Here is a 15,264-nt window from a genome sequence, read left to right on the forward strand (position 1 = left end):
CAGCACCATCTTTAACAAAGTGAGCATAATATATTTTATCTGCCCAACAATCTACCCCTATGCTCACTTTACTACCCAGAATTTACATCACCAGCATCCCTGTGCAAGGAAATTAGGCACATTACACAAATTACAACATGACAAATCATACAATTTCAACAATTGCAAAGGTACATTTCACCAGTCTCTGAGCACTTTGCCAAAAGTACAAAATGTCCTCAGCTTTCTTTCTAGTGGTTTGAAAGGCTTCCTGGGGCAGGGGAAGGGCCTTCAGCAAAGCCACCCCCCATCCCCATCAGGGTATTTCACATTGTCCAAAAATCCTAAGTCCATCCAACAAAGGAGCCAGTGCTCACTCCAGTCATAGTCCAGGAATCAGTCCACGCACATGGGGCCTCAGCCACCCCCCTCATCCCTGCTGTCCTGGCAGGTCTTACACTGTCCCAAAGAGGAGCACGTGGCAATGGCAGTCAGCACTTCCATCTCTGCCCCGGAGATCATGATGGCACCCACTCCTATTCCCAAAATCGCAGATGTACCAGGAGAGTAGTAGATACTCCTTGCTGCTGGACTCTCACCTTCTGGAGACTGTGGATCACAGCTCCAGCCCGATTCTCCTCATCCTCCAAAGAGGAACTAGAAATGCCATCTCCCGCTGCCAGGCTCGAGCCACAGGTTGCCGCCGCCGCCTTCTGCTCTGCAGCCCCGGCTCTGGTCTCAGCCCTGGCCTTCCGCAGCTGCTGGCTCTCCACAATGTCCAGGGCAAGCTGCAACTCATGAACCTGTGATTCCTCCTCCAGCAGCTGCTGTATTTCCAAGCGAATCTCGTGAACCTGGTCGGCCTCCTCCGGTGCTTGTTCCAGCTCCAGGGTTGGCATCTCTTTCTCCCATGTTTGCTCCAGTTCCTTCCACTGCTTGGTTTGCAGGTCTCAGGCAGTCTCTTCCATGGAGCTCTCGGTTTCCTCACTCATGGCTGTAAAAGTCAGCCAGCCTACAGTCCCCAAAAGGACAGCCATGGGGAACCATAACAGCAGCCAGTCTTCTACTCCACCACTCAAAGGTGGTGGTAGCTCCATACTGAATTCCAAATCCTGCCACAGACTACGCCAAATGTATGGCCAGTGGCCAAGGCCACCATCATAGCCACCTGGTCCATGCAGGTTTGCATTAGATTCGGACAGATGGTAATGAAACAATGGAGCCAAGAACTGGTGGGACATTAGCTTGCACCCAGCGGGCAAGTAAAAATACACACTGAGCTCCAAAACCCACTCATTCAGTGCTCACAAAGCTACTGACTTATCTGAGTTTCCTATGATCAAAAGTTCCTAGCTCACCATCCTCATTCTCCTTTGTTCCCCATCTCCTTCTCTCTGCACAAACTGGCTTCTTCAGCATCCCTCCATCTTGGCTGCTTCTCCTGGCCTCCTCCATGTGGCATTCTCTGCTCTCCTCTCTCTGCTCTCTGCTCTAATGCTAATCTCAAGAACCGAGAAAGAGCAAGCTCCCGGTCTGCCCCACTTTATAGTGTAGAAATCAAAACCTTTAATCCAATATACAAACAAGGAAGTCTCTGATACTAAGTCACTTATCTGGGGCATAATGGGATTCCTCATGAGAGTGTACCACCCCACATCAAAAAGGGTAGGAAAGGCTTAGTCCTAAAACCAAGCCCCAGGCTACAAAGATCCTGCCTGCCCACAGCCCGCCCCCAACACACATTAATATAATCACGCCCATCCCAAGTAAGATGGGCGAGTAATATCATCACCTGGGCAACGGGCTTCCATGTGGGCAGCGCCATTTTTAACAAAGTGAGCATAATATATTTTATCTGCCCAACATTGGTCAAATAAGTTTTTAAATATGATATATATGTTTGCTCGCTTATAGTTTGTATTGGGTGAGGGGGACAGGGTGTAAACAGGCAGGGTGGTTATAGCCTGAGGCTTAGTTTTAAGACTAAGCTTTTCCCCACACCCTTGACTGTTGCATGAGGTGGGGTGGTGCACTCTCATGAGGAATCCCATTATGCCTCAGATAAGTGACTTTGTATCAGAGACTTCCTTGTCTGTATATTGGATTAAAGGTTTTGATTTCTATACTATAAAATGGGGCAGAGAAGCCCATGCTGGGGGAGAGCAGAGAAAGGCCATGTGGAGGAGAGGAGAAGGAGCCAAGATGGCAGAGTGCTGAAGGAGAAGCCAGTTTGTGCAGAGAGAAGGAGATGGGGAACAGAGATGAATAAGGCTGGTGAGCTAGAAACCTTTGATTCTAGGAAACTCGGATAAGTCAGTGGCTTTGGGAGCCCTGAATGGAAAGGGAAGTGTTTTCCCACTGTGTATATTTCTTTCCCCTCGGGTGCAAGCTAGGATTAAAGCTAATGGCCCACCAGTTCTTGGCTACCTTGTTTCATTACTGTCTGTCCGAATCAAATGTGAACCTGCATGGACCAGGTGGCTGTGATGGTGGCCGTGGCTACTGGCTTTACAATGTCTCTACATAAACCCGTGGAAGTAAGGTACGCTACTTCACAACAAAACGTGCTCATGAAAGCATGGGATTGCTGAGCCCGAGCCCCAGACCTTCTGCTCTGTAGGTCCGGATTGGGCCTGCGGCTGGACTGCTGCCCGCTTGGAGTGTCTGGCACAGAGGCCTCCCAGTGAGGGTCTTTTAGCTCTGGGGGCATGGGTGATGGCATCAGCACTGTTGGTCAAGTGGGTTTTTGAATATGATGTGTAGGTTTGCTCGCTTGTAGTTTGTGTTGGGCGTGGGGGACAGGCTGCAAGCAGGCCAGGTCGTTGTGGCCTAGGGCTTGGTTTTGGGACTGGGCTTTTCCCCACACCCTTGACTGATTGCATGATGTGAGTGGTGCACTCTCATGAGGAGTCCAATTGTGCCTCGGATGGGTGACTTTGTATCAGAGACTTCCTTGTTTGTGTATTGGGTTGAAGGTTTTTGGTTTCTGCACTGTGAAGTGGGGCAGACTGGGAGCTTGCTCTCTCAGTTCCTGCTATCACCATTGCAGGGGCCTCCCTGATCCCTGCCCTTCATGGGAAATGCTGGTTTTCTGTTTTCCCCTTGTCTTCTCTTGTGGTTTGCCTGTCTTGGTGAGACCCAATAAACAGGATGGCCCACCATCCTCCGACTCCGCCATTTCTTTCTGCCCGAATCCAATGGGAACCTGCATGTGAATGGCCACGATGGCGGCTCCTGGCCTTACAAGCACACTCCCATGTTCTCTGACCCCAGCCTTTGTTCACCACTGCCAAGTCGAGGACTTGCGGGAAACTGGTTCTTTCTTGCCTTCTTTGGTCTGTAGGGTTGACCCATGGTGCCCCAAAGGCTCAGGGTAGAGAAAACTCCAACTGACCCTTCAAGGGTCCTATGCCAGGAAGAGAAGGAAGTCGGGGAGGGGAGTTCATTTTTAAAGGATGTTTATCTGACGAGAACACTCTAGCCCTGAACCTCCCTGCCTAACCTCATTTAAGTGACCCTCCTTGGTGGCCCCACTCTGGTAGCTGAAATAGGCCTCAGGAATGAGTGTCTGGATACACCCGCTCTTCAGAGGGTCAAACACTTTTCTTAGAGCCAAGTTATAAGCCATTGGGGACAAACCAGAGAAAACAAGAGCTGTCATCGAAGGGAGAGGCTGCCAGCCAGGTACCAGGGTGGACGCGAGGACAGAAGTATCACAAGCGTTTGATGAAGTCTCCAAGCCATTGTCTGTTTCATGCAAGACACCCAAAGCAGGGACACACAGCCCCTTTCTGCAGTATGATGGGGACAGCCCTGGGGACAAACCATGACAGTGGGCAGTAAGGTGGGGAGAGCGGGTCAACGGAGATGGGAACTGGCCAGTGCGAGCAGAGCGGGGTGCTGGAGAGCGCCCCAGCGCTCCATGGGTGTGAGGTCTGCTGGAGGCTGGAGGGACGCCTCTGAGTTTGCCCAGGAGAAAGGAGAGGCCTGGGGGAGGCAGGGCACCCTGGGAGAAGGGAACTTGGTTACAGAGATGAGAAAAGGCAGAGTGCGGTGAGTTTGAGGTAGGAACGCGTTTTCTTGGCGAGGTGAGGGGCACTTGGTGCGGGGCCACGCCGGGAAGGTGGGCGGGGACTCTGGCTTGGCCCACGTGCCTGCGCAGCGTGGACCTCACGACTGGCAGCATCAGCTGGGCTGCTGTGATCTGGCTCCCACCTCACCTCCCGGCTTGGCTTTGGCTGCAACGAGTCTCAGCTGGGTCCTGGGCGCCTGCGCTTTTCAAGCTCCGGGGAGGCAGTGAGGGAGGTTTGGGGAGGCAAGGGTAGAGGTTCCCAGACGGGGTACAGGCTGTGCAACAGGCCACAGGTAATGAATGACCTTCTTGGCCTGTGCCTGGAATAGTGAAAGGGGAGAGGGCTCTGCAGGAGGAAGGGACGGCCTGCCTGGAGGGGCCCAGGTGGTGAAGGCGGAGAGGGGTCCTTGCGGGGCAGCCTGGAGCTGGCTTTTGCCAGCGGCTTCCTTCCACTGGGACGTGTCCCAGAGGCCATGTTTGTCAGACGACAGGACTCTGCAGAGATTCTGAGGATCATTCAAGCCAGAAAAGGCAGAAAAGGGCCGAGGAGAAAGACCAGGATGACTCAAGGGGCTGTAATTAAGGGGGTGACCCAAGGACAGGGACCAGGCGTTGTGTGTGAAGAGAGGGGGGGCCGCGGACGGGGAGAAATGCAAACAGACGCGCAGCACGGTGGCAGAAAGAAAAACAAGTGGGAACAGTGGAAAGCTCTTGGGGAAACATAATCCTTCGCTGGAGGAAGTCGTTCGCGAAACAAGTTTCCAAGTCATTCATTCCCTTAACGCTGTTCACCGGGCGATGAAGAGGAGCTGCTCACGCGGCGCGCGGCCGGCGCAGGAGGCGCGCAGTACCCAGGCCGACCAGCAGGTGGCAGTGTTGCCCCACGCCACCGCCACTTTCTCACCTTCGTAAAGGTGAGTTCTGGGAAGTTCCTACCTCTCTTCCTTGCTGGGTAACATGGTGTTGAGAGTCAGCCTCTGGGGTACGGCCGGTGCCCAACCGGTGCTTGGTGTTTGTGCAGGCAGCGTTGCCGCTGGACTAACGCACAAAGCAGGTAACTGGGAAATACCTTGCCGAGGTGGCCTAGTGAGCCCGGACTCGCGGACCTGGTTTACTGGGCTGAGGGCTGAGACAGGTGCGATGGGGCCGCTGGCTGGATGAAAGGTGGGGGGGGGGGGCACCCCGCCCCCAAAGGGATTTTAGGTAGTTCCTAATATGCAAGTGGACCCACTTCCCAAGGCTTTCTGGTAGCTGTTTTTTTTTCTTCAGGGGAAAAGCGAAACAGGTTGTTTCAGTCCCAATGTTACATGAAGAAGTTAGGTTTCCAGGTTAGCCCGCAGACGCCTGTCCATTCTACAGTACAGAAGAATTGCAGTGCACTTAGAAGGAGAGAACTAGAAAACAGGGGTTTTGCGGTGTTATGATTTAAGTTAAAGAAGGAAACAAAACGGAATAAAAAGAATTCTTTACTTTGGGAAGTGAAGGCTAAGGAGGCAGAGGAGGCTTTGCTGCGGCCCCTCCAAAGGAGACATCCAGGGCGTCAACAAGCTTATGGGCAGAGCCCTTTATTGTGTCGGGCACGTTTCTGCCTCCAGGGAGGTGATCCTGCAGGCGACCATTCTGAGGGGCCGCCGTGGGAGTGAGGCCTGGATCGCGGTGCCCTGTGCATGGTGGGGGCACAGCGAGGGGTCTGAGGCTGTGTTCCATGACAGGTCTGGGGGACCGCCTACCTCCTCTGGGCCTCGCTTTCCTTGTTTATAAAATGGGAATGACACCCTGCCCCGATTTACGCACTGCCTTGGCTGGTGTGGAAATCAGATGGGGAGCTCTGGGTGCTCTCAGGTACTGTACAGGGCCTGGGAGGGGGAGGGTGGCAGGGGAGGGGCCGGCGGCATCTTCAGTCTCCATAACTTCATTCAAACTGTGGGTTTTCCTTCCTCACCCCTTGATAGAGGTGTGTCCCTAGCCAGGTCTATGGGCCATGAATAGCCACCGGTGCGATTATGGCTCACTAATGGAAGAAAGAGAAAGGACCAAGTGAGAAACAGAGGCTATCAGAGGTGACACAGTATCTGTGCATTTCAGAACCCGTGTCCTTGGGGACAGTAGGAGCTGAGCTATAAGCAGTGGACAACAGGGACAGATGAAGCATGGGGGATACACCAGCCCTCCAGGACAGCATTTCCCAAGCGGTGTTCCTTGGAACCCTTGCTCCTCCAGAGGTGCTAAAAGAAGAGCTCTCTCATGGTTCAATAAGCTTGGGAAAACTCCGAGTTAGGCAGGCTTGCACCTGTTTCTTTATCATAGCCCCTGTTGGAACCTGATGTGACACATGCATTGCGGATCTCAAGGAGGAGAGGGGCAGTCACAGCATGCAGTGTTTTGCAAACGTATCTGACCATAGAATTTTTTGTTCGTTTTCTGAGTATCTAGATAATATTTCTTAAGTGTGAGTCAGAGATCACTGGCATTTACCTAGAGCAGTGCCTTTCAACCGGTGTGCCACAAGAAATTTTAAAACATGCCATACTTGACTGTGTATGTAGTCAGGGGGCACTGACCTCTTTTCTCTTAGATTGTCAAATAAAAAAATGATGACAGCCCACACCATAATAGCCATACAGTATGAACAAATCAAAACCATTTCTATTTTTATGTCAGATTGGTAAAAAAAAAAAAAAAAAAAAAAATAATATATATATATATATATATATATGTAATTATATAATTTTAGTAATTAGTTTGTGTGTGCCATGAGGTGGAAAAGGTTGAGAATCACTGATCTAGAGTGCTGGTTAGGAAAAGAAGTTTTTTGGCCCCACCCAAGATTGAACAAATGTGGCAAAAAAGGGTAGAGGAGAACAGGGGACATGCACTGTGAGAAACACTCAGTGATTCTGTTTCCCGCTAATCAATGACTTTATTTAGTGTATGCAGTATGTACACACCAGGTCCCGAGCTGGGTATTGGGGATGTGGTGAATAAGACAGGATTTTTACTGCCAAAGGCTGTTTCTCATTAATGGGTGTGGGAATGGGAGGAGTGTGCAGGGAATACAGGAACATACATGCTCAGCTGCCATACGGTCTGATCTCCCCTTGCTGGGCAAGCCTTGTGTGGTTAGAGCAGCGTTCCTGTATGTAGTGATGTCAAATCTGGCACATGTCACCAGAAATGTTTCTAACAACAATTAAGACTTAGAATTATAAAAGTCCCTCATCTGTCAAATGAGCGTGGCAGTCTCAACTCAGACAGGTTTGTGAACCTCCCATAAAACCCAATGAGTCTTTAGCGTGTTAATAGTCCGAGGAGCTGTGATAGAGGCGAATTGGTATTGATGTCCTCAGGGAAACACTGCTGTTACTGCGACAAAAATGTTGATGCAAACGCTCTCCCGACCTGGCCACCAGGGGGCACTGCCGCCTTAGAGCGGCTCGGTTGTGGGCGGAGGGCACAGAAGGAGGCCAGGTAGATACTTCAGCGACCTTGCCCATCCCTACTGCAGATTGGGAGCCTTATTCACAGACCGCTGGTCATGCTGTAGACACCGCAGTGTGTGGTGAAATTAGGGAACGCATTACACCCAGGGGAGTAGAAAATGTCCGTTATTTTCAATCCCTACCTCTTGACTTCTCTGCACCGTAAGTCTGTGGACTCCGGCTTTCTTCTGGCAAGTTTCTTCTCCTTTGACTTCAGGAACACGCTTCCTCCTGATCTTCCTTCTGCCCTTACTGAGAACACCTTGCATGTACTGAGCCCTTCCGACGAAGCCAGGCGCTGTCTGTGAAGTGCTTTGTCTCTCGCTTACTCCTCTGTCCCTGTGAAAGGTACTGCCATGCACTCTGCGCTTTCACAGACTTATGTCGTGGGCCTGCCCTCCCTGCCTGGTGGCAGCTGGAGCTCGTCTCAGCGTCCGTACAACCCTGGCGCTGAGTCCCAGCCCCACACTCGACCCTGTCCCCACGTCATTGCCGCAGGTGGCATGTTCAGGTCGTGGGCTCTGCAGACGTGCCTTCCTTCCCTGGTCTCCTCCTCCAGACTCTCTGGGCAGCTCCGGAGGGTGTCCCCAGCCTGTCCAGAGACTGGCTGTGAAGCGTCCTCCCAGTGAGCAGCGACCCTCCTACTGTAACCCCCAACCAGGCTGCGAGCCCCTCCAGACAGTGTTGTATTGCAGGCGCCCGCTGTGCCTGGCACACGGTTGAGTCAGAAAGGCTCACAGAACGAACAGCCTCAAGAAGAGGTTAGGTATGGGTGCATGTGGCCACCCGAGCGAGGCATCATAGGTATTTTAAAATATCCCTTTGAACCTAAGACAGAGACCAAAAATTGTGTTGAAGGGACTCTTTATGTATCTTGTAATCCTGTGACTTTGAATTTTGTAGTAATACTAGGGTCAAAGGCCGAGGAGCCGGTGTGGAGGGTTCTGATGAGTTGAGAGCCCTCATGGCATTTTCCAAATCTATATTCATACCCCAGGGTCAGGGCCGGGCTGGGCAGGTGGCACTGATGGCATTTGGCTGTGGCCTCCCCTCAGGTGTCAGCAGCTGCTCCTCCCCCACACGGTTTCTGGTGACAGTCCCTCCACTGCACTGGAAGGGCATGCAAGTCCTGGTGGAGGGAACAGAGCGCTGAATGGATGGTCTGCGCTCAGTCCTCAGGTCGTCATGGAGAGTGTGGAGGGGGGCTCAGGGATCCACCAACACTACAGAAACGCCCCCACCTTGGGGGACAGAAGGCGTAGGCCTTCCTGCCTCAGCCCTAGCTGGTGGCCGTGTGTTTGACCACGCCATCCATGAGCTCTAGACCCACACTCTCCGGGATGGTGGCCACTAGCCGTGAAATATGGCTGGTGTGACTCAGCTATTGGACCTTTGAGGTCATTACGTTTTAATTTTAAGAGGTCTGTGTGGTTAACAGCACCATAGTGGACAGTGTAGACAAAGAATAACTCAGTCATTCCTAGTTCTACTGGACAGCACTCTTCTAGATGGCTTCTGCTTTGATGACCAGTTTAGCATGATCAAGGAAGGGATAGGGAGCATGTAACCATTATGTTTCACAATTAATGCAAAGCTGTGGCTAACTAAAAAGAAAGATGAGTATTTATCCATACGTGTGTCTCCCTCTCTCTGCCTCTCTCTCCAGCAGCTACTATCGAGGGTTTTGATTCTCTCCTTCCAGGGCCAGTATTAACTCACAGGTGTATTTTCACTTAGTTTTTGCTCTTCTCCCACCTTCCCTGTAAGCAGACACTGGCTGGCCTCATGGAAGCGGGCATTGTATAAGTGCTGCCCGGCACGGGAGGGTCCTTCTGCACAGGCGCCTCTTCTGAGATCTGCTCTGTGGGCAGCCGTGTGAGTGTTCCTGGTCCTGTGACCTGTGATCGTGGGGCAGGGGCAGTGCCCGGACCACTGGGCCTTGTGTCCCCAAGGGGGTCCCTGCATCCCTCATTGGTGAGTGATATCTGGTGGAGGGGCACAGCGAATGTCAATAAAGTAATTGTCTGACTACTGCAAGTAAGGAGGCCAGGCATGGCTTTTAGGTTCAAAGTACTTTATTTAAATAACTTTTTCTGTTGATGTGTTTGAATTTTCCAGGAAAAAAAAAATACTGACAAATATTGTACAACCTGGACCATTTCTAGTCTTCTTAAAAAGGTGATGACCCTGTATTTATATCCACCCCATCTCCCCCAAGAAATAAAATAGCGAGCCCAGCGAGCGGTGGGGAAAGGCCTCTGACCTCTGACCGTGGGGCCGTGTATGGGAAGCTGCATGGACTCCCCGGGGCTCCTCCGCGCCCGCGCAGTTCAGGCAGCTCTCCCTTACACCCTGCCGCGTCCCTGTGAGTATGAACCCCTGGGATGGGCCGAGCAGGCTCTCATCCGAGTCTGGGACAGGCTGGGAGGGAAAGGAGTAAAGATGGAGGTGAGTGGAGGGACAGAGCTGGGAGAAGAGGGGATAGAGGAGAAGAGAGAGGGAGAGAGAGAGGATGAGAACGAAGTGGGAAGGGAAGGAGTGGCTGTGGACAGTCCCTTGGGCTCCTTGCAGACACCCGGTATTCCACACACCCAGGGTGGGGGCTCTCAGGCCAGCTGGGGATAGACGGGCCTCGTCCAGGGCTGTGTGTCCTGGGTCCTAGGCCGTGGGGGACAAGCGAGACCTGTGATTCCCCGAGATGGAGCAAGCCCATCCAGTGAAGAGACAGCAGGGCACTGCACGTGGAGACGGAGCCCTTGTCATGGCAGTGACAACCGACTGGATGGCTGTCTTAATTCAGATGAGCAGCCGGTCGTCATGGCAACCGTGTTCCTGGTGAGGGGCTCGCCTGGATCTCATCTGACCCACTCTCAGCCGCCAGCCCCTGCATCTCCCCAGGTCCTCCATTTCAGGGGGACTAAGGGGTGCAGACAGGAAGGGGAGCTTGTCCCGGCGGGCAGCAGGGGACGTGGGGCGGTGACTAGTCCGCCAGTGATGTCAAGGGCAAGTTGGGTGCTCCGTGACAAGCTCTCCTTGTGACAAGGGGACAGGGACTTGGCGGGTATATCTTTCTCTGGTCAAAGCGGTTTAGAAGTGAGGGGCCTACATGCCTGGGATGCTTAGGGCCACTTAGGGTGGGAGGTTCCACAATATGTGCGGCCCCTGGGGCCTCACAGGGTCCCCGGGGGCAGCACTTGCCACCAGCATCCCCCCTGCGCAGGCCTGAGGTGTACCTGGGGGCAGGTGAGTACCAGGTAGCCCAAGTGAGCAGAGACAGCACATTTTCCCCTCACACATCTTACAGAATTTAGTTTTTGCTACTATAAGTACCATGGTTTAGCTACATTATTAAGTCACAATTTCACCACCATTTAGAACAGCTTCCCTGGGAAAATATTTCAGGAGAGCCAGCCACCCTGCAGTTTTGCAAATGAACTTTGACAGCACAGCGAGTTACCCATCACTGCCATATGGTCACAATGCAATCAAAATACCAACCCGCTCATCATGTGAGTGGATTAACTCGGGCCCCCAGCGTCAGCCCAATGAGACGCTCTCCTCAGCTTACTGTGCACCTCAGGGCGCACATGCCAGCCTGACCCTTGGTTCTGCATGCGCCCCCTGCAGAATCTGACACCCAGCCTCCATCCATTGCAGCAATCAGTGGGTTCACTTAGAAGGTCACTTGGGGGGACTGGCGAGGTATTACAGGGTTACCCTTCACATCATCACGCACCCAGCAGCATCCATGGACAGTATGCAAACCCCCCCACCCCATGCACAAGGCACCTGCCTGAACCTCAAGATAAATACTAATAAACCTCTATAGAACTTCATCTGCTCTCACTTAGACTCTATTTCTGCATCCCACCTGCAATGTCCCTCACCTGCATGACAACCTTAGAAGTCATTGCCAGTGTGCCTTCTGCGGGGCGGTACCAGTGGTTGTCTTAGTTCCTTCCCGCTAAAAACCTCTGGGGCCACCAGCTCAGGGGGAACACCTCCTTTCCGCCTGTAGTGCACACACCGCCCTCCGCAGTGCGTGGAGTAACCTAGGTGACTTGGTTTCTGTAGCTGTCCAGGCGTCACTGCCCAGAGCTATGAGTTCCAGTGTGGAGAAGCATGCCTGGCCGAGTACTTCCTGGGGCGGCATCTCAAAGAGAGGGCTTGGACCATATCTAACGCCGACCGGTGGTACCGAGGACCTTGTCCGGCATTGTAGGACAGTAGCTTTCAACGCATCCTGATCCCTCACACTAGAAACTTCCTCCCAGGGGAGGGGTCAGGAGCACAGGCACTTGGTGGGACTCCATCATTATACAGGGAAGCAGACTATACCGGGTTGCTGAAATGTCCAACTGTGAGGACTTCCAGCAGAAGGTTTTGTAGGGATAGGAGTCAGATAGCACACATCTCTCACCTGAGTAGTGCATGGAACAGGTATGGACTGTGTCGCCTTGCCTGGTGATTGTGCATATGTGCCAGGCCCTCCAATGAGATGTTTTTGCAAGAGCAGATAATGTACTGCATGTGTGTGTGGCATGTGTGTGTGTGTGCACTTGGGAGGTACATCAAGATGGATGGATAAATAGTCCTTGTGCTTTTTAAAAATTTTTTATGGGCTGTGCCAGAAGTAGGTGAAAGGCATGCCTGAGTCTGCAGTAAGGAGCCTCACTGTTGGGCGCACAGCTGCCAAGGCAGTGCCCAGGAATTGTCCGCGTGCCTGCTGGGAGAGCCTTCCGGGGGACACTCAGTCGGAGGTTTGTCCCTTGGTTGAGAAGTTCCTCTGTGGACACTTTAGGGATCGCAGAGCCCTGCCCCGCGTGCGGCTGGACAGTGGCCGAGCCCCTGGAGATGGGCACCTCTGCCTCCTGCCTGGCTAGACGGGCAGTGACGACCGCTTCTCCAACTGCAGGAGCTTGGGCTGGGCCGAGATCCAGAGGTCTTCTTCACCCTTCTTCTTCTTCTTCTTCTTCTTGCCCTTCCCCGCGCTCCGCTCGGGCTGCTGGCTGCTCTTGCCCGGCCGGCTGCAGCAGCAGTGGCAGCAGATGAAGACGAGCGTGATGACCACCAGGAGCGGCAGCCCCAGGATGACGCCCAGGCAGACGGTGTTGTAGAGGCCCTCCCGGTGTTTGGTCAGGATGATGTTCCAGATGTCACTGAAGAAGGAGCTGACCTTCTCCATGGTGCTCAGCTCACGGCCGAGTCCTGGGCTCCAGAGGACACAGCCTTGCCCGCGTGGCACTTGCTCCTCGGCCCTCTCCGGCTCTGCGCATGCCCCGGCTGCACCTGCGGGAGAGGGACAGACAAGTCAGGGGACGTGCAGTGCAAGGCTCTGCAGCGTTTAATATTGTCATCGATTTTAGGCTTCAGAAAGAGAAGGGAACCAAAGATTTACAGTGTTTACTGAAATTATATTGAGACTCAATAAGACAGATGCCTGCATTCAGCCAATAAGTATTAATTAATTCTTGCTATGTATGCACACCACTGTATTGGGCTTAGAATGTAAAAATTAATAGGGCATCAGATTGGCACACAGCAGAGGGTCAGCATTGGATAAGCGGATCACTGCATCCAGGCAGCGCTCTGGCCAAGGGCCGGCTCCCGGGGCCCCTCCAGGAGCGGTTCAGTCTTTCCTCTGTTGCAGCTCACCTATGGGTGCTGAACACGTCCTCCCCAAGGACACCTTTGTGTCTGCGCCTCTCTGAACACAACCTGCCATTTTTAACATGTACGAAAGCTTCAGCACGAGATGGAATGTTTATGTCTTGCTGCCTGCCCAAGGGGACTTGGACTTCCCAGGCTATGAGGTTGTCAGTCCTCATCCGGCCACAACCCAGCCTTCCTTCCTGTCCCTCCATGCCCCCTTCCCTGCTCCGTGCACCTACCCCCCGCCCTTACATCCTACTCCCATGTCTGACAGGGACGCATCCTGCTTGGGGTGGGACCATCTGCTGGTTCTCCCTGTTTCCATCCTCCTCTCCCTCATCACCTTTGTCTCTGCTTTCTGTCCCTCCACCGAGTCTCCCCACATCTCCTTCTCAACCTGTTCCCTTTTTTCAGTGGAGAAGGGGTCTTGAAGACAGCTCGACAGTGGTGCTCAGAAACTGGGGCAGGGTCCCTGGACTCCTCCCTGCTCCTGTCCCGAGCCCAGCTCACAGCTGGGCCTGTTCTGGCTGCCTGCGCAGAGTGGCCCGTTTTCCTCTGGCTCCAGCCCCACCTCTCAGAGCTCAGGTGGGAGGTCATAGAGGCTCCTTCGGGTCTGGAATCCACAGGCCCTTGTGTCTGGCGAGACTCAGAGGACAAGTGTGATGCAAGGAAATCTAAGAGACTTCTTGGTGTGAGACGCTGGCTCGGGACCCAGAGGTCAAAGAGTCCTTGGTTTTCAGGCTGGACACCTTAGACCTCACCCTGACCAACTCTCTCACTTAAAGATGAAGAATCTGAGGCCCAGAGTGGGGACATGACATGTCTGAGGACATACAGCTGCGACAAACACCCAGGCCCCTGGGCAGTAGGTCCAATACTCTCCCAAGGCTGCCAGGCCAGCGGAAGAACTAAGGATGAAGACGTTACTGTTTACTTGTATTTCACCTGATACTTTCCTGATCACCTTTACGTGAATTAGAGCTTTTAACAGAGCAGCAGGATGGCGCCTTGTCGGTGGAGGAGCCGCTGGGGGACTTGGGTTCAGAATCACTGTGACATTCTGCTCCCTGCCCTGGAGCACAAATGTGTGGCCACACCTGGGCGCTGTGTTACAGAGGTAACAGGGCTTGTCCTCAGGGTCTAGATACTGTCATGACACGCTCTATAAGCATCCCACGTAACCAGGGCTGTGTGTCCATCAAGCCCAGATGACCTCAGTCCTGGCTCGCTGGCCTGTGGCCCCACGTCCTCATGGTGTGATTAGTGAAGTTGTATAAACGGGCCCCTGCCACTGTGCCCTGTGGTCCATGGAAGAAAGGGAGACTGTGAGATGGCACTGATCGCATGCCAGACACTGTTGCAGGCACTTGACACCTTGGCCTTACCAAGTGGACCTGGCTCTTCCGCAGTCCTCCCGCGAGGAGACGGAGGCCGAGGGCCCACGGCGAGGGAGCAGGAGCCTGGTTCCTGGTGCCCCGGGGCGGAGCCCTGCACAGGTGTCCTCTGGCCTCCTCTTCCTTCATGTGGAATTAAACCTGTTTGGGCCGGTAGCCTGGCATATACGCATTTTACGATACTTGGCTACTCCCCCAGACTGGCGTAAAGGTTCATCCCAGTCTGTTGTAGGCAAAGAGGTTTATTTCCCATTGTTAATACTTCACACATGCCTGAGACACACGACAAAACTGTGGTCCTGCCTGAGGGAAGGCTGACAGCAACACCTGGCTGCCCAAACTTAAACTCAACAGCAACAAAGACAAGTCTGCTGAGAGGTCACACACCTGGCCGGGTGCGCTGCCTGAGCCCCCCTAGGGGCCTGGGAACATGGTGCCACGTGTCTGCCCACGTGCCACCAAGCCCACAGGCTCTCGATAGAGGGAAGCCGCCCGCATTCCCTGCAGCCCATGGCGGCCCCCACTGTCTCGCCCCTCACTCCACGTGTCTCCTCCTCCCTGTGCTATGGATGACCTTTGCTCCGACCTCAACCTTGGGGGCCCAGCAGCCTCTGGCCCATCAGGAGGGACTTTGCTGCTGTGTTGTAGGAGGACGTGGGTGCTTTTCTGCGCTCTGATCCCACGTGCA

The 15,264-nt window shown here is 53.5% G+C and overlaps 1 protein-coding gene across 1 annotated transcript in view; it reads right to left on the reverse strand.

The window, feature by feature from the left end:
• Positions 1–9,587: 9,587 nt before the first annotated feature.
• The window catches only part of KIAA0040 (KIAA0040 ortholog), a 29,001-nt gene continuing 23,324 nt past the window's right edge, over positions 9,588–15,264 (reverse strand). Inside the window, exon 2 of the mRNA XM_066371568.1 lies at positions 9,588–12,819. Within this exon, the coding sequence (XP_066227665.1) occupies positions 12,410–12,715 (306 nt within the window). The 5' untranslated portion in view covers positions 12,716–12,819 and the 3' untranslated portion in view covers positions 9,588–12,409. The remainder of the gene's footprint in view (positions 12,820–15,264) is intronic.

Source organism: Saccopteryx leptura, chromosome 2 (genome assembly GCF_036850995.1).
Source record: "Saccopteryx leptura isolate mSacLep1 chromosome 2, mSacLep1_pri_phased_curated, whole genome shotgun sequence".
In the NCBI taxonomy this organism is placed as follows: Eukaryota; Metazoa; Chordata; class Mammalia; order Chiroptera; family Emballonuridae; genus Saccopteryx; species Saccopteryx leptura.